Source organism: Kryptolebias marmoratus, linkage group LG10, assembly GCF_001649575.2.
Source record: "Kryptolebias marmoratus isolate JLee-2015 linkage group LG10, ASM164957v2, whole genome shotgun sequence".
Lineage (NCBI taxonomy): Eukaryota > Metazoa > Chordata > Actinopteri > Cyprinodontiformes > Rivulidae > Kryptolebias > Kryptolebias marmoratus.
In genome coordinates, this window is record NC_051439.1 from 16,828,634 (window position 1) to 16,851,227 (window position 22,594).

A 22,594-nucleotide genomic window follows, 5' to 3' on the forward strand; every position below is an offset into this window, starting at 1 on the left:
AGAGAGTGACACCTACTGGTGACAGAGAGAACTGTTTTCCTAAGAAAAAAAAATACTTTGCACTGTGTAAGCGTAATCTATCTATCCATCTATCCATTGTCTTCACCCGCTTCTCCTATCCGAGCAAATTATGGTTCATAACACCATAAATTATGCCTGCTGCCTTCTGCAGAATTCCTGTCATTGTAATCAAAGGTTTTTTGCTGTTGTTTTGTTTTGTGTTTTTGAGAGGGTGAATTTAATATTTGTGCTTCAACAATATGGTAAAAAAAAAAAAGCATCAAAGATCCCATCCAGACACGTTAACAAGTACACAAGAAGTTTGTTTCTTTCATGCGTTCTTCTACAAAAATATTCAATAATACCGTCTGTGGGGGAAAAAGAATGAGCTTTTAACAGAAACATCTGAAAAGAAAGGTCATTTAAAAAAGGTTTAAGTAGATATAAAACATCTAACTTCTCAAAAGTCACATGTGTAATGTAGTTTCCACACGTGGATTGCTTTTATGGTGGGATTTCACATGATGTCTTAAAAGTCTGAGTGCTGTCAGTGTTAAATTAGGTTTATACAATGAGCATATTTATCTTCAGTGAAAAGCATTACTGACTTTTACACTTCTGTCTTGCCAGAGGAGGGAGGCATTTCATTTGTTTTACCAAAGATCTTCACTTATTTTCAATGAACTTAATGTTGCAGACTCAACTTCGAGTCTGCAATATTAACTGTTAACTGTTAACTGCAGCCAGAAAGAAAACCATGCAATGCTGTTTTTTTCTGTTTTGCATTATGACAATGTTGTTTTATTATGTGCATGCTTTTTCTTCCCTACTTAAAAAAACAGGACAGCTCTAAGCTCTGCAACAACTGCAGGCTCATGCGCTCATCACGGCAACTTGAATCCTGAGCACTGGTTTCTTTAAATCCAAAAGGAAAAAATGTACGTGTTGTTAAATGCAAAGGAATTGTTAGGTAAACTACAATATATGACCTTTTGTCTTGTCACACTGGTAGTTATGATAATATTAAAAAAACTTAATAAATATTCAGTAGTTCTTCTGGTTTTGCAAGGCTTGTTATGACTTCTAGCTGCGTTGAGCTAGAATTAAAAGAAACACATGTTAAGTATTGTTCTAAAATAGTGACAGATGTCTTTTCTCTAGTATTTTATGATGAACAGTACCTTCAAACAGTTCAGAAAAAGGACATTTTATTCATTCAGACTGGAGCCAAGCAGTTATTTGATGCTAGAATCAAAGAAATGTTCAGTGGGAACGACAGCTTTTATCGCAAGTGATTTCAAAGTCTTCCACAAACCCCCCTCGGTCCCCACCGCCCCCTTTACTGTGTCATTACTGTTTCGTGGTGAGCAAACTGCTCGGTGTGGCGCAACAATCACATCCAGCTGCTGAAAAGGGTTTCTGACAAGTGAAACTACCACACACCACACATGATGCACAAAATACAAACTTCAGGTGTTTCTGTGCACAAATCTGAAGCTGGTCTTTGCACTTTGTGATGCAATTTATTTAAAGATACAACAGAAAGGAACTGAAGTCTTAGAACAGATGTTTCATTTACTGTTAAGTTTTAATGTCATTGGTATGCACTGAAATATACAAAACACTGACATCTGCCAATCCAGTGGCAAAAAAGGAGGGAAAATGACAAAAGGAAACTGAAACACACTCCCAAACCACACAAACAGAGCAAACTACAAGACTGTAGGGCTATGAATCCCCATGTGGACTCTTTGGTTTCTACTCTCGTCTGTTCTTGACAGAAATGGTGTCTAATTCGTTCAGACAACAAGAAACAGGGACTTGGAAAACTTTATGTAGCTATCCACATAAACACTCTTTTGCAAAAAGCTTCAAAAATTCAACAAAACTGAAAAAATTCCCAAAAAAAAGAGGGATACAGACAGATGACGATGCAAGAGTCCTCTGCTTGTTTTAACCTCAGTTTGAGGAGGTGTATTGGCTTCATTGAACATGTTCAGGAATACAGTCTTCACAAGAAATTCACAATCTTGAATTAGAAAAAAAAAACAGCTGGGAACAACATTTGGTAACCAGTTTTGAATTCTCTTGGTCTTTTTCTGCAAGGAGCAGTTGATCAAACTTAAAAATACTAGCTGCCACTATCAGACCAAACCTAAAATCATTTTTAAAAGATAACTGCAGCTAATTCCCACTTTGAAACTTTGCACCTACAGTGGAAATGTAAAAACTTTTTGCTCTCTGTAGCAGCGAATAGTGTTTCTATTCAATTGCTATGCTTATATAGTGCAAAATCCTACTGCAATTGCTAAAAACATAAAAGAACATAGGTGATAGTTCCAGTTCATGCCGAAGGACAGTTTCACAAACAGTTCAGGAGTGAGAACAAACTAATTCTCAGACTGTAAATCTCTTGTGAAAAGAGCCCTTTACTCCTGGTGTAAGACTTTATTTTTGTTGCCGATTTCCTCTTTTGCATCAAGACCATTGTGCAACACTGTCCAGAATTATATCTACATTAGCATATTTAGTTATCAGGCTTGGCTTTCGACTTGAGATTGTCCTGAAGACTGAACCAAAACTGAGCAAGTCCATGGAATGTTTGCAGACTTTACAATAAGGAAGAAAGGACACTCCTCTCTCCTGACAGTCACTTAATGCATTTCTGCGACAGACGACTCTCCACCTGCTCACCGAAGCGGTGTGTCATACTGCAAAATCGGTTGGGTTTTTCCCACTTTCAAAGCATCTGGAGAGGAATTCTCCACTTGATCGGCTTTGATCTGTTTCCAGAACAAACAGTTCTGGAGGGAAAATCTGCCGCTCCCAAAGCGTCTTGCAAAAAGTCCCCGTGACAATCCCCGTCCATGATACAAATGATGCAGTACATGCTATTAGCCACTAGGGGTCCTCCTCCATGTCGTCCAGGTTGGGAGCCATGATAAAATGTTTGGGGTAAAGAAGATTGTTCTCATCTGCGTACTCCTCCCAGCGTGCATCGTCGCTCTCGTGAGTGATGTAGCGCTCACCACAACGTGTCTCAAATTCCCTCAGGTCCAACCAGGTCTGATAATCCTGAAATAAAAAAAACAATAAATTTTAAAACTCTGTCAGGAAACGGTCCTTCTGCCTAAGAACATAACTTACTGGGAAGAAGATCTTTAAACGTTGAGGATACATGCTAGTAATATTATTATTAGTAGTAGCAGTAATATTATTTCTTTGTAAGGGGCTCTAAGATGGATTTTTTTTCTGAACTGGGGTCATATAAATAAACCAAATAAACTATTTTTTTTCTCAGAATAAGTTGAAAGCAGTGTGTTGAGCCTTTTCTAGTTTACATTTAGCTCAATTTGCACCCTATATCTCTTGAAAAAACATGTCTTAGCAGTTCCTGTTTCCATAGTAACTACTGCTATTCAGGGAACTTCAATCAGATTTGATCAGGTTACTGGTGACACGTTCAAGACAAGATAAGAAGAACATATGTCACCTGTAGCCAGGGGTGGCTGAGACACTTGTCCACGCTGTACCTCTTCCTCATTTTCACTTGGAGAAGATTGTTGATCAGATCTGTGGCTGTGAAGGAAACAGATGTTCAGACTAAATAAAACTTACATAATGTGTCAAAATTGCCATATTGCCATATCATTATTACTATTTTGCTATAAACTATTTGGAGTCACCTTTGTCTGTCTGTTAGCAAAATATCTTATTAACCACCTGAACCACCTGAACAACTTTTAATTAAACTTTTAGACTATAATCATTAGATGTACATCTGTAAATGAATAACATTTGGAGTCAACCCGATTCAAGACAGCTGACAAAGCTAAGCAACATGAACACAAAATGGGTCTCCCTCAGTCATTTTTACAGATATTGAGCTAAAATTTGATGTGTTAGTAGCTGAAAGAAACATAATATTTCATCATATTGCATATAACATTATTTTCAAAACAGCTACAATGCTGTCATTTCTTATCAAAAGATAACATTAGTCTAAACCTCTGGTATAAAAGGTGGCAGAAGATAAGCATTAAAGGAATGCTAGGACTTTACTATTGTATTTAAATGCATAATCATGATAGCTTTGGCTTTTACAGTGACATGTAAAGATACAGGAGGACAGTATCTTTGTGGACTGTATGTAGGAAGAGCTGCACCTCGGACTGGGCTGAGGAGTACCGAAAGTGATTCATCTCCACCGCAGACAGAGAAAAGTTCAGCTGCCCCAGACATGCAGACATGTAGGTGGGGAGAACAGTTCCTGAGCTGCACATCTGAATTTCAGTTTGACACCAAACTACAGGTGAAACCAGGCCAACAAATGTTTACAGAAGGGAAGCTCAGATGAAATCAAGCTGGACTGCACTTCTGTAGAGACTGTCTTCTGTCTTCCTACCTTCTGTGGAAATGTCCTTCCAGGGTGTCGGGGGGTACATGAAGGCTGCGTTCTGGATCTGATCGTTAATGTCCTCATCTTCATTGAAAGGAAAGGTCCCGCTCAAGCTGACATATACGATGACTCCCACTGACCACATGTCTAAGGAGCGGTTGTAGCCTTTGCTGCGCAGCACCTCGGGGGCCAAGTAGGCTGGGGTTCCCACTACTGACCGCCGGAAGGACTTTTCACCAATGATACGAGCAAAGCCAAAGTCACACAGCTTTACCTAAAAAAAAACAAAAATAAAAAAAAGATAAATGAACAACAACCATGCTTGGAAAAAGAACAAAAACATGCATTATTTTCTTCTTTTTTTTTACCTGTGGAAAAGGCTCTGCAGAGGCCAGTAGTACATTTTCAGGCTTCAAGTCACAGTGAACAATATTTTTGAAGTGCAGATGCCTCAAGGCCACCAGGATCTGTTTGAAACACAAGTCCAGTAATTACAGGTTTCACTCCATATATCTAAATATTAATGTTATAAACAGAGGGCTGATTGTAATATCTGTGCAGTAGAATCTATTGTGAAGCCATATGGAAATATAGTGGTAATGAAAGCATACAAAAAAGCCTTTAAATACTTCCATCTTGACCAGCATCTTTATATAAAGACATATGATCTCATCATCTCATCTGTATTTGCAAAATCCCGGCATAAGCTCTCACTGCACAAACCCATGGCTCTGTACCAAACCCACAATGTGCCTGCCTCCCCAATCCTGACCCCAGATTTAACAGAAGTCCTCGCAGCCACATCAAAGCCAGGCCCGCTGCCGCTAATGGGGCTGTTGTTAATGGCCTTGCTCCTGTTTGGGACCCAGAATCCACAGAGACCCGGGAGCCCTGCGGCTCTTCCAATCAGGCCATGAAGCCATGAGCACACTGCAGGCTGTAATCCACAGCCGGGGAGGAGGCCGTGATGCCATTACCGTAAACATTTCCCCCCACAACTAGAACAAACAGGCCCTAAAAGCTGGAGCGGAGCCTCATTACACCCCAAAACACGACATGAAGAGAAATAAGAAAACAAGGATAAAACTTTTAGGGAATGAAAAGGAAGAGTTAAAGGAACTTAAACACAATATATTTTAAAGGCCTAGCATTTCTTGAAGGAATGCATATCATCCATCACGTTTCATGTCAGAGTTTTATTCTAATATCCACTTATACTGTAAAATGATGACGTTGTAACCATTTGGGTCAAACCTTGAAAGGAGCATTATGCAGAATGTTACAGAATATTTCAATATCTCACGTCATCTGTTAGCACTTGGGAGTATGTGTTGTGAATTACTGTTAACTACTACTCCACCAAATACTACTCATAGCCATTTTTGTCTAAGCTAAGGTCGATCAACTGTAGCCATCTTGAATTAGACTGACTCCAAACATTAAGCAGTTCTGCCAAAGCTTATTCTCTGAGAGTTTCATTAAAACTCATCCACTGGTTTATCAGATACAGGGTTGACCCCAACAATTAATGCCAAAGTTTTAAACAAATCTTGCGCAGGGTTTCATACTTAATGAATGTGTTGTGAATGACTCTCAGCTACTAACACCAAATTTTAGCTCAATGTCTGTAAAACGGACTGAGCTACAGCCATTTCTGGTCAATTACCAGCCATGTAAAATCAGGTTGACACTAAAAGATAAGCAGTTGTAGATGCACATCCAATAAATACTTTCTGAGAGTTTCATTGAAATTCTTTTAGAGGTTAATGAGATATTTTGCTAACAATTGCACACATGAGCACACATACAAACATGGGCAAAAACATTATCGATTGCCTTTCACCTTTCAGTGGTGAGGTGTAATAAAAGGAAGAGACAGGCACTGTAAATGTAATCTGTATTTAACGGTTTTATTAATATTAGCACATGACTAACAGAAATCAGGACTTTGGGAAGCTGATAATTGAATAAGAAAGTGGGATATAAAAAAACAAAGGGAGAATCTTGTTCCGGCAGCACAAACCTGTGTGACCAGGAACTTGGTGATCCGTTCTGGTAGTTTACTCTTCTCACTGGACAGGATCATCTCCAGCATGTCGCCATGCAGCTTCTCCATGACAACAAACACCCGCTCTGGTGTCTCAAACATGCACTCCAGGTTAACAATACCTGGGTGATGCAGATTCTAGCAAAAAGGAGATAAAACATTTGACACGACCCGTAAGGAGATGAACTGTATGGCAAAGAGCTCTACACAAGTTCTTCTGACTTCAGAGGACACTGATAGTTCTGGGTTGTCATTTACCTGTAATATGGCCACCTCGTTCCGTAGCTGGCTCTCCTGCTTAGTAGGAAATCTCATCTTGTCTATAACCTTGATGGCCACATCTCTGCCGCTCTTTCTGTGTTTCCCTAAAATATTCCAGTTTGGTAAAAAGAATAACTTCAAAAGCCCACATAATATCATTCAACACAAATTACAACTTAACCACAGTATATATTAAATGTAACTATTTAAAGAAAAGAATGTACCTCCATACACGATGCCGAACTGACCCGATCCCAGCACTTCATCAGAGAATATTTGATACACCGAGGCAATATCCTACACAGATATAGTAATTTGTTACTTAATGACCTTGTTTACTTGTGGAAATGTTTAAGTGAACTTTCCGTGCTGAAATTAGCATCATCACCAATGACATCAGCTATGGTTTAGCAAAACTGTTGCCAAAATGTTTTTGGAGTATTGCCTAATATGTAACTTTCACTCAGTGAGAAGTGGAACTGAAGAGAAAACTCCATGAACCCCCTCACCCCCACCCCCAAAAAATGAAAAAAAATCAAAAGTTTAAAAAAGTTGCACGCAGCTTCCTCATTTGTCCAGTGGAACGGCTTCCACTGAATGTGTTATTAAAAGCAACAGTAAGATGCAATTTCTGTTTTTTTTTTTTTACCACAACAGCTACTTTAATAGCAAACAAATGCACGGATTTGCAGGCTGCTGCTGGGAAGTTGTGCAATAGCTTCTCATAAGAAATATACGCTCCACTTACCACATTCTCCTGGATCTGGCAGTTGGATACAGATATGCTGATAGACAGCTCTTCTGAAGGGGAGGGAAGAAAAAACAATGTTTCCACATTCAATAACTGGAAAAACACAATTTTACTCAAGCATTAAGCAGCAAGTGAATCTTTAAATAATTCTAGCAAGAGGTGCATTTTTAACATTCCAGCATTTTTATCCCCCCCCCCCCCCCAAAAAAAAAAAAAAAAAAAAAAGCTTCAGTCTTATCGCAGCTGCACACAGTAATTCAAAGTCTCACGTAATGAAGCATTTTATTATACAAGGAATTGAAAAAAGTTATGCATAACTAAATGGTGAAAGAATGCAATGAATTTCAAAACTTGGAATCGAGGCAAACTAGCCAATGAACAGAGAGCCGGAGATTAAAGCCATAAGAAAACTAATGCAACACACAAGAATTTCATTTCAGTCCAGAGATGCATGCCTTCAGTTCAGCTGACCACATAAATTAGATGAATGTTTGCACAAATTATTCTACTTAATAAATTAATCTAAACCAGTGTATATGGCACAAAAGAGCATTGTGAGAATCACTAACCTATATATCAGCTAGATAAAAAGTCAACTTTTTATTTGTTTTTGTATCAAGAAACTAAAATCTTTGCCAATACTAAAGAGAGCAAAGTCTAGTTTCTCTACAGTCATGTCATCTCCAAACAGTGACTTCACACTCTCACTTCCGTTGGCCTATAAGACACAAAGCAGGGTTTTCCCTCACTCTCAAATGTTGAGGCAAGCATGAAATACAACACACATAATGTGAGTAAAGCTTCATTTGTCACAAACCTGGTAATTACAAAGTCAGCATAGTGATAAGAGAAAAAAAAAAGAATCCTGCACAATAATAATAAGTCATCACTGAAAGCGAAATTTTTGATAAGTTCTACTTACTATGATCTTTGCCCTGACCAGCAGCACTGGCTACACTGGGCTGAGGGGTGACAGGCATCAGGGCCTGTCTGATGGCCTTCTCCCAGCCTTGGGCCACCTCCACGCCGACCCCTGAAGCTGCCAGAACCGGGCTGTGGTAGTGACTGCCGTTGTTTTCGCCTACATAGTAGACCATTGTGGCTGTGATGATCTCAAAGCAGTGAGGGTTGCTGCCCTGAGCCAGATTGCTGAAGTCCCTGAACGGTTCGACCTGGAGGATCTCAGACAGAGGGATTTCCTGTGGAAGCAGGGAGGGATGACTGATGAGAAACATGAGATGAACAAAAAACAAAGTTTATTCCCAACATGAGTTTATTCATCGGTTGTAACCAAAACATAAAAGTATAAGACGACAAACAAATTAGACCCAAACAGATACATTATTCACATATGCACTTGCATGTTATAGTAAATAAATAAATAAATGAGCTATTATAAAACTTTTAAAAAAGAAACAATGGAATGTTATATGAGCTAAAGAATCTGTGTACAAGTAGTTCCACTCACACACTCCAACAGCCTTCACACTCTTTGGTCCAAGCTCAAAATCTTTCCCTCTTCTTTCTCTCTTATGAGGACAAACCGAAAGCAGCACAACTAAAAGTTCCCCCTTCCCTCTTTAAACTCATCGTCAAATCAAAGAGAGGAGGGAGGGTCAAAAAGCACAGAAAACACAGAGCGTTTCCAGCCAATGGGGGCTCAGAGAGGCGCACGCTGTCCCCTCCGCGTGGCTCACCACAGAGTATCGGGTGAAGTGCTTGTGGTTAGCGGGGCCGGGTCACGTGATTGGGCTCTGCGGCAGCCGAAGTGCTCTGGTTCCCTGATTACAAGGCAGGACGAGCCAGAGGCCCCATCTGAGCACGAGCCTCTGGCGCTACCGCGAGCCACTGAGACGAAAGACAAGGCAACTACTGTCCCCCTCCCCCCCTACAGGAAAGAGTGTGAGTGGGCATGTGTGGGTCCAATGTTTCAGAGTGACAGCAGTGAGACAGAGAGAAAACCCCTCACCCCATTAAAAAAAAAGCTCTTCAGAGGAAGCCACAAGTATAGGGGTCTCATCTTCAAACGGGGAGCCCTTATGGCTTCCAAATGGTGAAAATGGCTGCCATGCCTGGCGTGCAAGCCACCACACGACCACCACTAATCAGATTGGAGGTAGAAAGAAAAGAGGAGAGGAGTAGCCACACACTGATGAGCAGCAGGCAAGAAGCTTCAGAGAAATAAAAGTACTCGGGACATTTTCTGGATACAGATTAGGGCTTAAGACTCAGTGGCCTTAGAAAAGAAATCGATATTAAAAGGTTTTCCTACTTTTATTGAATAGGAAATTATCTTGTAATTTCTATTGCAGATAAATTGCCTTTGGAGAAAAAGGAAAAATGCAGCTACCCTTCAATTTGCCTTCTGAAGATTTTAAATGCAGTTGAGTGCCAAGTTGATAATAAAGAACCACATAAAGTCAGCAGTAAACACACCCTCAGGAGTCTGTCCCCACTGAGGTTTCCTCTCCAGGGATTTAGTGGCAGAGGCTGCAGGGTGTGACAAAATAATTGGGATAGAAGGGAGAGAAAAGTTCTCTTTTTTAATAACCTGAAGAAAGACAGCAAGAAAAGTATAAAGGCAGGACTCCAGATAAGAGGTAATGTATATATGAAGCAACTTGTTTATCACACATTCAAGTGTAGAGTAACACTGAAACCCTTCATCCTGCTGCCACAAACCTCTGACCACAGTTTAAAGAGGTGTCTCAAAAATACACAAAGCACACTAACAAATAAAACATACAGCTCTCATCAATATACATGCAAAAAACTTTAAACCCACATGGGGAAGTCTTTACCTTGCAGCCTGTAGTTTCCTCCCTCAGTCCTCAAAGTATAATTATGGCTTTATTAAGCCCCTGTGGCTGAGTAATGACTAACTACAGTTCTGCTACTGAGAGGGAAGTGTCACACAAACTCCACAACTGATTTTACACATTAAAACAGAAGAGTTTCACTCACTGCCAAAGGTCTTCGAGTGCCCTTTACATTTCCTACCTGTAATGTTAGTAACTGCTAAAACACTGTACGTGTTAATGATGTGACCCTTCGACATGCAGTCAAGAGACCGGGCTGCAGGGTGAAAGAGCAGAGAGGGAATTTCAGTGGTCTGACTGTGACCTCACAGTAGTTTACAGTTGCGATACGACCGCTCTTAAGATGAGTCACACAACCCCCACCGGCTTTGATTTACATACCACACAAGGGTGAAAACATTCAGAAATTCATAATTCATAATTGTGCCACAGTTGAAAATAAAACAAATCAAATTTATACTTCTTAGGAACTATCCAAAGGCCTTTGGAGAAACAATCAACACAAAATCAACCTGCATCTGGACAAACAGTTTCCTAAATTTTGAATAAATCTCAATCTTTTAAGCTTACTTTATAGAACTTGGCTCCCGTGTCATTCTGGAAAAGACTCAGACTCTTGCTGTCCAGTCTCCAGTAATGTCTCTTCCGCTGTTAAAGAAGAAAAAAGAAAAAAGAAATAACATAAATAGAGATACACTAATTATGCAAAAGTGTAAAGTTTTACTGAAGAAGGTAAAAGTCTGTGCTGAAATTAACTCAGAAAAACCCAGGAAAAGGGGTTTACAGGCTAAGCACAGCCAATAACTCATCCCTTCAGGCGTTTGGTGTCATCGGTCTTACCAGGTTGTCCCTGCTTGTATAATGAACCATCCAGCCCTCCTTCACCACAGTGGAGCTCCGTCTCTTGGTATGTTTGATGGACTGGACCACTCGCATTAGAGGGATGTTGCTGCTTGTAGAAGGACTGGACACACAAAACCAAAACATCAAAATTTGATCAAATATTTTATATGTTCTTTTTTTAAGTAGCCTATCTTTGGGTGAATTATTAAACAGAAAATTATGCATTTTATGTTTACATTAGCAGCCACACTAATTTAAGTTTATATATTGATTATATGCATAATTTTAGCTTCATACCAGTATAGCTTTACTGTATCAACGCAGTGGTGGAGTACCTTATAGTCTTGATGGGCTCTTCATCCTTCTCTCTATCAACAAAGGGAGAATCCATGCCAAACATCCCGTCGGGTGTGGACGGTTCGTCTGGATCATCTAGTCCTCTGCCACCATCCATATCACTGCTGTCCACCTCCATAGTATCCATGGTGGTATCAGAGTCTGGTCCGGGGCTGGCTGGTTCTGCACATTAACACCAAATCCAGGCGTTTAAAACATGATCACTGATTTTTGACGTTCATGAACATTTGAGATCTGAGAAATTTCTACATTTATGCATCATTAAACACTAAATCAGAATTTGTTTTTTCACACAGACAAATGTTTGCCTCTCAAGGATGGTTAACATTGGAACAATTTCCTCCATAAATAAACAATAAACCATAACATTTTATTCTAATAACTTTGTTTAATTTAGAAAGCTTTATTTACTCATAAAATGTGTGGAAAAACCTATTATATTTTAGGTCATGTTTGTTTATGCAGGTATACAGTAATGTGCAACATGTTTTAGAGCATCCTTAATTTCTTTATAATTTTTTAAGTGAACTTTACTTAAAATTTCACTTACTTGGAAGAAAATATAAAGAAATGAGGGAATATTCAAAAAGACTTTTGCACACTAACTTCAAAAAGGTTCTCAAACATCTGGTATCGCTTTCAATTTCTGGAACTGGCAGTAGAGTTTACCTCCATTGAAGTCCACCTCCCCTAAACAGTCTCTTGGTACCTTCGAAGCACATCGCTTATGGCAGTTAAATCTGCAATCTGACAAGTGATAATTATGTTAAGGCATTGCCATTTTTTCTGAAAAGAACCATTGTGTATTCTAATAAACATTAATCCCACCTTTACACTGCATGCCCTGGCGAAAGAGACCCTTGAGCAGACGTTTGCAGTACTGGCAGATGGTAGGCCGAGTGTAGGTGTGGATGGCAAAGGTGTGTGGCACCTTGACCCGAGTCTTCTCCATCTTATCCATCCAGATAGGCCTGCCGCTCCAGGACAGGATGCGCTTCCCTGCCTCCTGATGGGAACGCTGTTGCTGAGGTTGGACAGATGGAAAAAAAGAAAAAAAAATGGAAAAAATGAAAACCATGTGCAGAAAGAAAAGAATGGGGGAAAAACAAAAGGAAGAACAACCTCAAAGGGAGAGTTTGAGAAAGATTTAATAAGAAAGTGAAAAGAGGAAAAGAAATGTTAAAAGCATTAGTATGGTTTTACATGTTATTTACATTCTGAGTGGTGCACACAGATTTATTAAACTTGTCATGTCTAACAAATATGAGCAGCTAGCTAACATTTTCCTTGTATAAATCAAGCAGCCTGGAAGCTCCTGACAGAAACTGAAGAAACACCATTTTCATTTTTCACCAGCAAGTTAGCAGATACAAGAAACTCAAACTACAAAAGAACCATTAGCATAATTACATTTCCTCATGACCTTTTGCGTGGACACAGAACAGAAGGGAGGATTCCTGTGTGAGCTTATGCAAAAGCTGTTTCATAAGAGCTCACTGAGGAGCTCTCCACTGAGTCAGTGCAGCTAAATTCAATTTTCTGCATCAGTGCGATTCAACAATGTGGCCCTGGAGGGTCAGACGTGGAAAAGAGCCAAATTTGATAAGTTTATAAGCATTTAACAGCAGAGACAAGCTTGTGAGTAGCATGTGGGCTGAGAGCTTGTTGCAGAGAGAAATTTATCCTCAGTCTTGTTTAGAACTATGCCAAAACTACAACCAGTTCATTTTATTGATGAGGATTACAAAAAAAAAAAACATTTTTGCTTTTTATGCATGAACACGTTGATCATTTTTCCATTTAGCAGAACCCACCTCATCGGGGACAACCACTGCATTTTCAGCAGGTAGCGGTCTTGGAACAGAGAGAGATGGTCCTGGCAAAGAAACATTGGACAATCGCCTCTTCCTCACACCAGTACAGTTATTTGGGATCTTGAAGGCACAGCGCTTGTGGTAGTTCAGCCCACATCCTGGAAACACAGAAAACACAGATCACATCAGTCTCAAATCAGAAAAAAAAAATGGGAATGTTCACTTTGGGAATTAAGTGCGATGTGGCTCCACTGATCAAATGCTAAAAGTGTGAGAATTTACAGTATGACTGTGCTTCGCAAGTTCATCTATCAGCATCATTGTTGATAAACGAGGACTGCAAATGCAATCAAACGTGATGAAAACAAGAAAATTAGTTTTAAGTCTGATTCAACAATGACAACAACTGAAAGGCATGCCTCAAGCCTTCTGGGATTTAAATATCAAGTGTCTTTTAGTGGTTACAGTTCCCAGAAAAAAACATTCCTGTTTGCTCGTGTCTGTATTTTTAACCAGGTTTTCAGGAAATGGGTTGGAACTGCGCTGAGATGTAGTAAAAGTTCTTTAAGAAGTAAAAAGCATTAACATTAACAGTAGTTTCTTGCAGATTTGGACCAGGTTTGTGTTGATGCTTCTAACCTTCACATTTGAGGCCCTGCCGGACGAGACCCCACAGCATCTCCCCACAGTAGTCACAGAAGGTGGGGGCCTTGTAGGAGTGGACGTAGAGGGCATGAGGTCGGATCTGGAAGTCTTCAACTGTGGCTTGCGCTACAAACGAAAGAAATATGTGGTATAACTCAAACAAAAAAGGAAAAACAAATCTAGAAAATGATAATGAGAAAAAAAGGAACCAAAAAGAGAACAGAACAAATTATTGATCACCAGCATTTCATATCTTGTTCAATCCATTTCCAAAATCCTAATTTTGAAAGTAAAACACAGTACATATATGTAAGTGAGCTTGTTCAGGGCATACCTATTTTAAGGAGGCTTTTTTTTTCAGATCTCTTCGATTTGAAAAGATCTCAGTTAGTGATTTGTTCAGAGTTGGAGGGTGATCGTAGGTTACACTTCCAAATAAGTGCCTTTTTTTTAGGCTTTAACTTCAAATCCAGCTGCATTCACTGTACCTTTGAAGCAGAGTCAAAGTTTTACTCTGTCTTTCTCTTTGCTTAAAAAAAATCAGCTGGTTCTTAGCTCACTTCACTTCAAAAAGACTTCAGCTATTAACGCTCCACCTTGTTAAATGGTTTATAGCCAAGGAAATTAAACTTATTACTTTCATTTTTTATCCACGATTTGCCACGTGCAAGGAATTAGTATGTTAACAAAAGCCTATAAAATCAACAATAAATATTGTTTCAAATTTATCAGTAATAATTGAGTGTCTCGCTATGTACATCCAAATTAGCAGCATTACAGCTGTAAAAGACAATGCAGAGATGATACTGTGTCCCAATATAATTATGGCTGAAGCAAGCCACAGACATTTTATTAACACCTCAGAAAATTGTGTCGACTTGCAAAAGACAGACTTCATATCGCTTTCAAGTCAGGCGGAAGGCTACTCTGCAAATATGGCTGCTATGCCCTTATTGCTGCAGTAGAGGGCATCATATCTCCAGCAGCACAAATTCAGCGTCTCCGTTCCCTCTATCATGTGATAAGACACACCCTTGAGAAACCAAACGTGCAGAATAAACTTGATTTATTACTCTGTCCATGTTATTATGAACATATTATCAAATCTGGCACAGTTTTGAGTATGTCTCTTTATTTTGTTTCGCTCATTTTTTCTTCATCTGTTCTCTTTCTGTCAAAGGCAACACATTGTTGGAAGCGAGCCTTGATTAATCATGGCTGTGAATAATCAAACATGCGAAGATGAGTAAGCTGTGGAGGTGAGGGTTGCCAATATATTGTGCTTGTGACTGACACTTCTCTTTTCTCAGAGAGCTCATTGCTGTTCCAGTGCTCCCATGCAATCATTTATGCAGCCACAGCGAACAGCAAGAGAATGGTTAATCTTTACACTGAGGTTAAGGAGAGAAAGCTGCTGTTGTGACATTAGTGATGTCAAATAACGTGTGATGGTTTCTTCGCCCCCAAGTCATCCAACCAAACACATCTCCTGTTGGATAAGAAAGAACCTTCAGTCCTGGCAGGGCAAGTGCAGTGGGAGTTTTATGGTCAAACAAAACAAGAAAATCAACTTAAATCCACTTTATTTGTTTTAATGTCACTTTTTAGAATCTTTGCAGGGGTATTCTTCACTAATTCAAGCATTAATGCAAAACAAAACCATCTGAGGTAACTATGGCTTTAGGTGATGTTTGCAGTTTGGGTATGATGCTGAAGAGAAGAAAGGCCTCCAGCAGGTCACGTGTCATGAGGAGGATAGACATGAAAAGCAGCATTCATGTGCTATTTCACACACATCTGCAAAACAACAGGCCACTTTTTAAGTGTTATGTAACACCCGTCTTGCTAATTAGCATCAAACAACACCAAACAAACTTGGCTCATTGTTTTTCACAGTGTTTCAGTGTTTCTCACAAGGATGAATGAAGCATCTGTTTGCTGTGAGGCAAAGAGTTTCAATTCAGGGGCCAAAACTTTCCATTCCACAAAAATAAGTTTGCGGAGTTTATGACAAACAGAAGGTATTATGAGACATATTTTTTCACAACTGCCACTGGTGGGGAATATGGAGCTCATGAAAGCGGGTGGGATTTAAAGAGGAGTGAAAAACAGAACAAAGGGACAATCGGTCAGGCCAAACCTCAAATCTCATGAGGTCAAAAGGGCCTACACAGCGTCCGCTGCGTCCAGGGCCGCCCCGCACATCACAGCCTGTTTACACTCAGTAAGTCCACTACAATCACTTACTGCAGGAAAAACAAGCTCTTCTCTTTGAGATCCCAGCCAAGAAAAAGCCACTTCTGCGTCTCTCTTGCAGAGAGGAAGATATTTAGATCATGTCTCTCCCACAGCTGCAGAATACAACAACACACCAGTAACGACAAAACAAACGGAAGATGACAAGAGACAAGCATGGGGAGGAACTTCACTTGCTAGTCTCTTGGACAAGCAAGAAAAGTTCAGAAGGACAAAAGTTCATATTTTCTCTGCACAAAACAAAAGACCTGGTAATGAGGAGCTCTATTTTTTCTCAAAAAAATCAAGTTTTTGACACGCACAGCCCATATCAAAAAGTTCATAAAGTGTTGGATTAGTAGCAAATCGGAGATCCTCTACAGAAGCTTTTATCATAAATCATTTGGCTCTACTTTTGGAGTTTACACCTACAAATGACTTTGATGAGGTAAGCTGGATAAGAATTCAAAAATGCAATTAGGGAAAGAGAGCTGCAAAGACTGAAACAAAAAGCACACAAGACAAACACAGACATAAAGGGAAAAAGTAGGAAGTTCTCCAGTCTTAAGTCTACATTCCTCAGCCCTGATGCCTGAAGAATCCTAAGATCCTAAACCTATACAGTCATCAGCTGTTTAAATCCCTGCAAACAATACTCCAACCCATGAGAGGGGGTAGGATATTCAGCACAGGTGGTATCAGGTGCTTCCCAGTAGAGACAGATGGAGCTGGAGAACCGATTAAAGCAGAATAGATATTCTGAGCCATTTGTTAGTCTCAGCACCGCAGAGGAAGCTGATTCATTCATCGCAGGAAATGAGAACGAAAAACCAAACACCTGTTAAGCTGCTACAAAGGTGGACAATATGGTGGAAACTGTGATGAGGAAAGATGAAAACAAAAAAAACACTAACAGCAAAATACAAGCGGGAAAGTAAAGTGTTTAGTGGCTCCTTTTACTCCCTTTAAGATATTCACCTAATGACAAAAAAGTTGCCCAAGACTTATTTTATTTAGGCAGCAAAGTTTGACTGAAAGTGTAAACCCCACTGAAGTGTTCTTGAACAAAAAAAAAAAAAAAACAAGCTGAGTTTACTGGAAACAGTGTGAAGAGTGAAATGTAGCAAGTGAAGTTCCAGTCAGAGCATAAATTTTAGATCATTGTTTAGACATTAAAACAACTGGTTTACACTTATTGCTTCTGTTTTGGACATCTGAAGAAGTATGACCTAAAGTCTGTTTGGAGTAAAACAGACTGGATCAAAATTGTGCCAGCAAAATGATCTCAGCGTTACACTCGACCTTTCCCCCTTCCTCCAACTCGCTTTTTTTAAATAGTAAAACAAATTCATACATGTGGATTTAAGCCACTGCATTCCACTTTCAGTAAATACGCCTCTTTATTCCCATCTGTTTCTGACTGTAAGTATTTATGACGTATAAGAAACCTTTATGTGGATAACTAGTTTGAACAAAAAGCACAAAAGATGCTCATTTAAACAGGGTATAAACTGTGACTGGACAATTAAAATCATTTTATGCACAGTTAAATTGTCAAAAACAACAAACTGCAAGGGTGTTGCATGGAGAAATTGATTTTAAACCTATGAACTTCATCTGAACTCATACTAAAGTAATCTGAGGTGCTGGAGGAAGAAGATTGTAAAGAAAGCATTGAGAGTGTTTTGCATACATACATACCAGAGAGCACAACCTCAATGAGGTCCCCTTCATGGATATCTTCGACTGAGGTCAGCCTCTGCAGGATGTTCTCATCATTTAAGTCATGGCGAAACAACAAGATCTTGTCATACATGCCGAAGAAGCCACACTCTGGGAACTGGAGAAAAGCAAACATACATGAGATATAACTTGAGTAAAGATGCAAGTAAAACTTTGCACTTGATAAATAATGAAAGACGTGATGTTTCCGTAAACATCCGTTGCTATAAATCATGACATTTATGGTTATTATCCTGCTGTAGGTTGACATCAGCGTAGAAGATAAAATAGATGTAGATGTGTTTTATCTTTGTAACTTGTTCTATGATGAAACAGCAGCAAATACACACAAGCGTGTGTGATCATATTATGTCATTTCCAGGGGCTTACATCACCAGTGGTAAGGATACTGGAGAATTCTGAACCCTGTGCCTCAGGAAATGAACCCCTGCTTAGGCCTCCTTTCCTCATTTCAGAGGAATTCACACTATAAGGTAGGAGGAAATGCAACTCAAAGGACCTCTCAGTGAAGACAGATTCCCATTTTCTGGACCACAATCAAACAAGTAGTCTACATTTATTCCCATCAAGTCATAAAGCCAAAATGCTCTGCTTTTTTGCCCATTTTATAAGCAAATTCTAAACTTGTGTAGAGTCAGATGAAAAACATTTCCACACAAAGGCAAATCATCTTGGTGATAATATGGCTAGGATGCTTAAATCAGACGGTAGCCTCACTAATTTAAACAAGCTGGTCTTTAACCAGCCTTGAGTTAGGTGATTATGGGAAGAGGGTGGGCGAGGGATACTGGGAAGAGGAAGAATAGGTTCTGACAGGAGTAAAGGAGAATTAGAGCACAGGAAGTGCAACTCAAGTCAATACAGAGTCACTTCCTGCACTGAGGGCAGCCCAAAACCTCTTGGAGAGCAGTGTTGTTGTCACACAAAGAAGACTGCAGTGAAACTATGTGATTCTACATCATTTGCATGCAGACATCCAGTTTACAAAACAGTAACACCTCTCAAATGAAAGAGTGAAGTAACTCTGCTTTGAATCTGTCTGATTTCAAGTCAAGCTTCAATTTCAACAGAAAAGCAGCTCAAAATGTTTATTTGAAACTCACCTAATTATTAATATTTTTAAATCTCAAAGGAAATTTTTATTGTATTCTAAGACTCTCATCTCCTGCATCGAATAACAGCACATTTGCACACCTGACAGTGCGGAAAACGTCAGTCAACACTAGATAGAAGTTTAGAGCAGGGTTGTACGATTTGTATCAAAGTGGGAATTGGGGCTTACACTCTGACATAAGCCTAGATCTAATGCCAAGCAGGCTGGTATTGAAGGATCCACCAGCTGTTTCCCCCCGAACTCGGGCCACGCACAATGAGCTACATGGAACAATACCAGTGTGGCCTGGGAGGACCAGAGGTTGGCACTGTTGTCTGGACACGGGACACATAAGACACCTGGAGCTTTGTAAGTGCCAAGAACAAGAGACAACAAGGCAGAATGGTGGCTGGGGACACATGAATGTATCAGATGGCTCATGTAAACAAGGACAGAAGGATAAAACTAACAGCAAAAAGTAATTTTGCAAACAAAGTGGCAACAATTGTGTCTTTGTGTAATAATGTAGGCTTCTCTAGTATTTGGACAAACGTTTCAAAATGGGAATTTGCTTTTTGCTCAGCTTTAAGATCAAGTAAAACAAATATGAATTATCTGTTAGGAGTTTTTAGCTGAATAGGTGACAAACGTAAGAAAAACTAAAATAAGTATTGCTGTTTGTGTTTTCTATCCATGCTTCTTATCATTTTTACACTTCATCTTTTTTGTGACAAAGTGGTGATCTGCCTGACTCAGATCATATGACCTTTTAATCATTTATCAGTCAACTTATGAGTAATGCCATTATTCATCTAACTTTTATTCAACAGTTAGATGTTCTAGAGGACTGCAAGTCCCACAATCCTTCATTCCCAGGAGTGTGAGATTGATGCAAATGGTGAAACAGGCTTTTACAACTGTGAGATTTTAGTTGATGCTTAATTGTCATAAAAATGACTGTGACAGATGATTTATTATGCTCTGTTAATTAGTAAAATTACTATTATTCTTTCTGTAATAAAAAATACCACTGGCCTAGCATCAGACATGCAGTAATGTATTCCATTCATGAAGATAATTTCCAATTAGTCAAATCTACAGTGTTTCACAGGAAGAAAAGGGCATCACCTGGACTGAAATGAGCAAAAAAGTAGGAAAGAGCTTCCTGTTAGAAATGTACCGCAGTGATTATTATGTTTCAGCTGGTAGTGAATTACTTATTTTTGACGCTAGTAGCTTTTCATTCCTTAAACACCCATAACAGTGGTTACATGCTGTCATTGTGGAACATTTTTCTGATTTAGAGGGGTCAAATTAATTAATCAAGCAAAACAAAGTGAGAAAGAGATATTGTTGTACAGGCTATTATGGAAACCTGGAAGAATATCATGGTAAATAAATAAATAAACTCTCCTTAGTACATATATTGTATAAGCCTGTAGTGGTAGTGTTATGATATGGGGATGCATCACATGGTCTGGTCTATGTTGTGCTATAGTATGTGCTCATAATGGTTCAGACAGAATGAGGCTTTATTTTCACACATTAATTAGCTGCTACAGAGTCTAGACTTTAACCCCCTAAACAATCTTTGGGACAAGATGGAGAAGACTATCACAATAAATTCCAAAGATTTTGCAACTCTAGACAGAAACAAATGTTGCAATTCTTCAAAAGTCTATTAAATTGATGCCACAGCAAATGTGTGCTATAGTCAAAGTTGTGAGAGGTCCAACAAAATATTACATTTTAGCAACACAGTGAGTAACATAGTTCTGCTCAGTTGAGTGTTAAAAACAGGCACGTGTCTGTCTAATGGAACATTTCCAACTCTCCCCCTCCTTCTGACATGTCCACATCCTAAACCCTGTCATGCTTTCAGGTGATTAGTACCATGTGGTGGAAACCATCCCCAACCCAGGCGGGAGAAAGGGGAGCATCCTTCCTGAGCCAACTGCAGTGTCACTGCAGGGTTTTCTTCCATTGGACTAACACGCTTGCTCTCACACTCAAAAATTCATATTAATGCTTTTGTCTGCCCAGTTCAAATGATCTCCTCTTGGCGCCTTAAACAGCACTTTCCACCATTCTGAATCAAGAGCATCTGCAGGGGAGTCTGTAATGGCTACGAGAGCAGAGGACACAACTTTCCATGCCCAATAAAGCAAAAGAATGCTAGAGTTACAAGAAGAATAGATTATCAGGTTTAGGACACTATTTTAACTGTTTCACTTCACCACAAACCAGCTGCAACAAAAGTCATTGCTAACCTGCTGGTAAACACGTTTATAAAGCAGATTGTGACACGTTTTCTAGTCCTGCCATGCAAAAAAATAAAACCTTCCTCTCCACTATGCAGCCTGTGCTCATACAACCCCTCAAATACCACCTTCCACACATGGGACTAGATACATCTCTGAAGACCAAAGAGACTAAGCATGCTTTTTATCATCTTCAAACGCAAATCCATTTAGTTGAGCGCCCACGACCACACACACACACACCAAAGAGCGGGATGCAGAGGCGCTGTGTGTGAGGTCCACAAGTCAGGCTGAAAAGATGAGTGGAAAGGAGGCTTTGCAGTGTAAAGCTTTGTTAAACGAACTAATCCACCACTGATATGCTAAATCCTGTTATGATGGGGGAAGTGGAAGACATTTTCACGACAAGACAAAAACTAATAAAGGCACACAGGAGTACAGATTCTAACAACTGTACAATCAGATTGTAGAGCATGAAATCAGAAATTGGGGAAGTTGCATCATGTGTGATCCCATAACTGGAAAAGGATTTTTGTCTCATCTTGATTGTTCTGCTGAATTTCATTTCTGCTGCCAAAAAATACCACACAAATAACCTAAAAGGCAGTCAGTCATTGACAAATAGGAGTTCTTGTCAAAAACACAATAATGTGTGGTTTGGCTTTTGGGTTTTGATGAGCAGCAGAGGTAAAAGGCAAACGGGAAGCAGCATTTAAGAGCAGTGTATGGGTTCTTACAGTAAGGAAAGTATGCTGCTTGACCTCAGGCTGCTTTGCACCTTTATTAGTTTGGCAGCAGACCAGGTAGATATGGAGAACATTCCAGTTAAATGTTCTGCTGTAGATCCTTATGTTAAATGTAAAAGCTGTGCCAGAATAGGTAAATCACTAACTATAATCTGTAACCTGTGTTTATTCTGCATTTTTAAGGCTGTGAATAATGTATCTTTTTCAGAAAACATTATTTAAAGCAGAGGAGGTTTAAATTAATAATTTTGGTTTGCTCTTGAGAATATTGACTACATTCTACACTGTAAACTCCTAATCTGACACAGCCACAGACCCATTGTATAAAAGTTGAGTTGCATAACAGCTAGTTTAGTAAATGCAGTGAGCTGTCATTATGCAAAGCAATACAATCATCCTTCAAGGCTTTTTCCAAATCCCAAACCAATCAACTGCTAGACCAGAACTTTCAATTATCAATAATTCTTTTTTGATATACAACACTATCTTTAAACCTTGTGCAAAGTATTCTCTTACAAAAAAATGACATCTATCAACTTATAAAATACGACCCGGACACTTTACTGCTGACATTTGAATC

At 39.4% G+C, this 22,594-nt stretch overlaps 1 protein-coding gene across 2 annotated transcripts in view; it reads right to left on the minus strand.

Moving 5' to 3' along the window:
- Window positions 1-1,507: 1,507 nt before the first annotated feature.
- prkd3 (protein kinase D3) overlaps window positions 1,508-22,594 on the minus strand; it is a 34,897-nt gene continuing 13,810 nt past the window's right edge. For both annotated transcript variants that reach the window (XM_017418988.3, XM_037977837.1), the window contains exons 3-19: window positions 17,873-18,011; window positions 13,931-14,062; window positions 13,292-13,449; window positions 12,306-12,501; window positions 12,147-12,224; window positions 11,456-11,639; window positions 11,118-11,241; window positions 10,848-10,925; window positions 8,381-8,657; window positions 7,456-7,508; window positions 6,932-7,004; window positions 6,705-6,811; window positions 6,423-6,584; window positions 4,768-4,866; window positions 4,406-4,673; window positions 3,494-3,579; window positions 1,508-3,075 (exon numbers count right to left, since the gene is read on the minus strand). In XM_017418988.3, coding sequence (XP_017274477.1) covers window positions 2,902-3,075; window positions 3,494-3,579; window positions 4,406-4,673; window positions 4,768-4,866; window positions 6,423-6,584; window positions 6,705-6,811; window positions 6,932-7,004; window positions 7,456-7,508; window positions 8,381-8,657; window positions 10,848-10,925; window positions 11,118-11,241; window positions 11,456-11,639; window positions 12,147-12,224; window positions 12,306-12,501; window positions 13,292-13,449; window positions 13,931-14,062; window positions 17,873-18,011 — 2,388 coding nt within the window. In that variant the 3' untranslated portion in view covers window positions 1,508-2,901. The remainder of the gene's footprint in view (window positions 3,076-3,493; window positions 3,580-4,405; window positions 4,674-4,767; window positions 4,867-6,422; window positions 6,585-6,704; window positions 6,812-6,931; window positions 7,005-7,455; window positions 7,509-8,380; window positions 8,658-10,847; window positions 10,926-11,117; window positions 11,242-11,455; window positions 11,640-12,146; window positions 12,225-12,305; window positions 12,502-13,291; window positions 13,450-13,930; window positions 14,063-17,872; window positions 18,012-22,594) is intronic.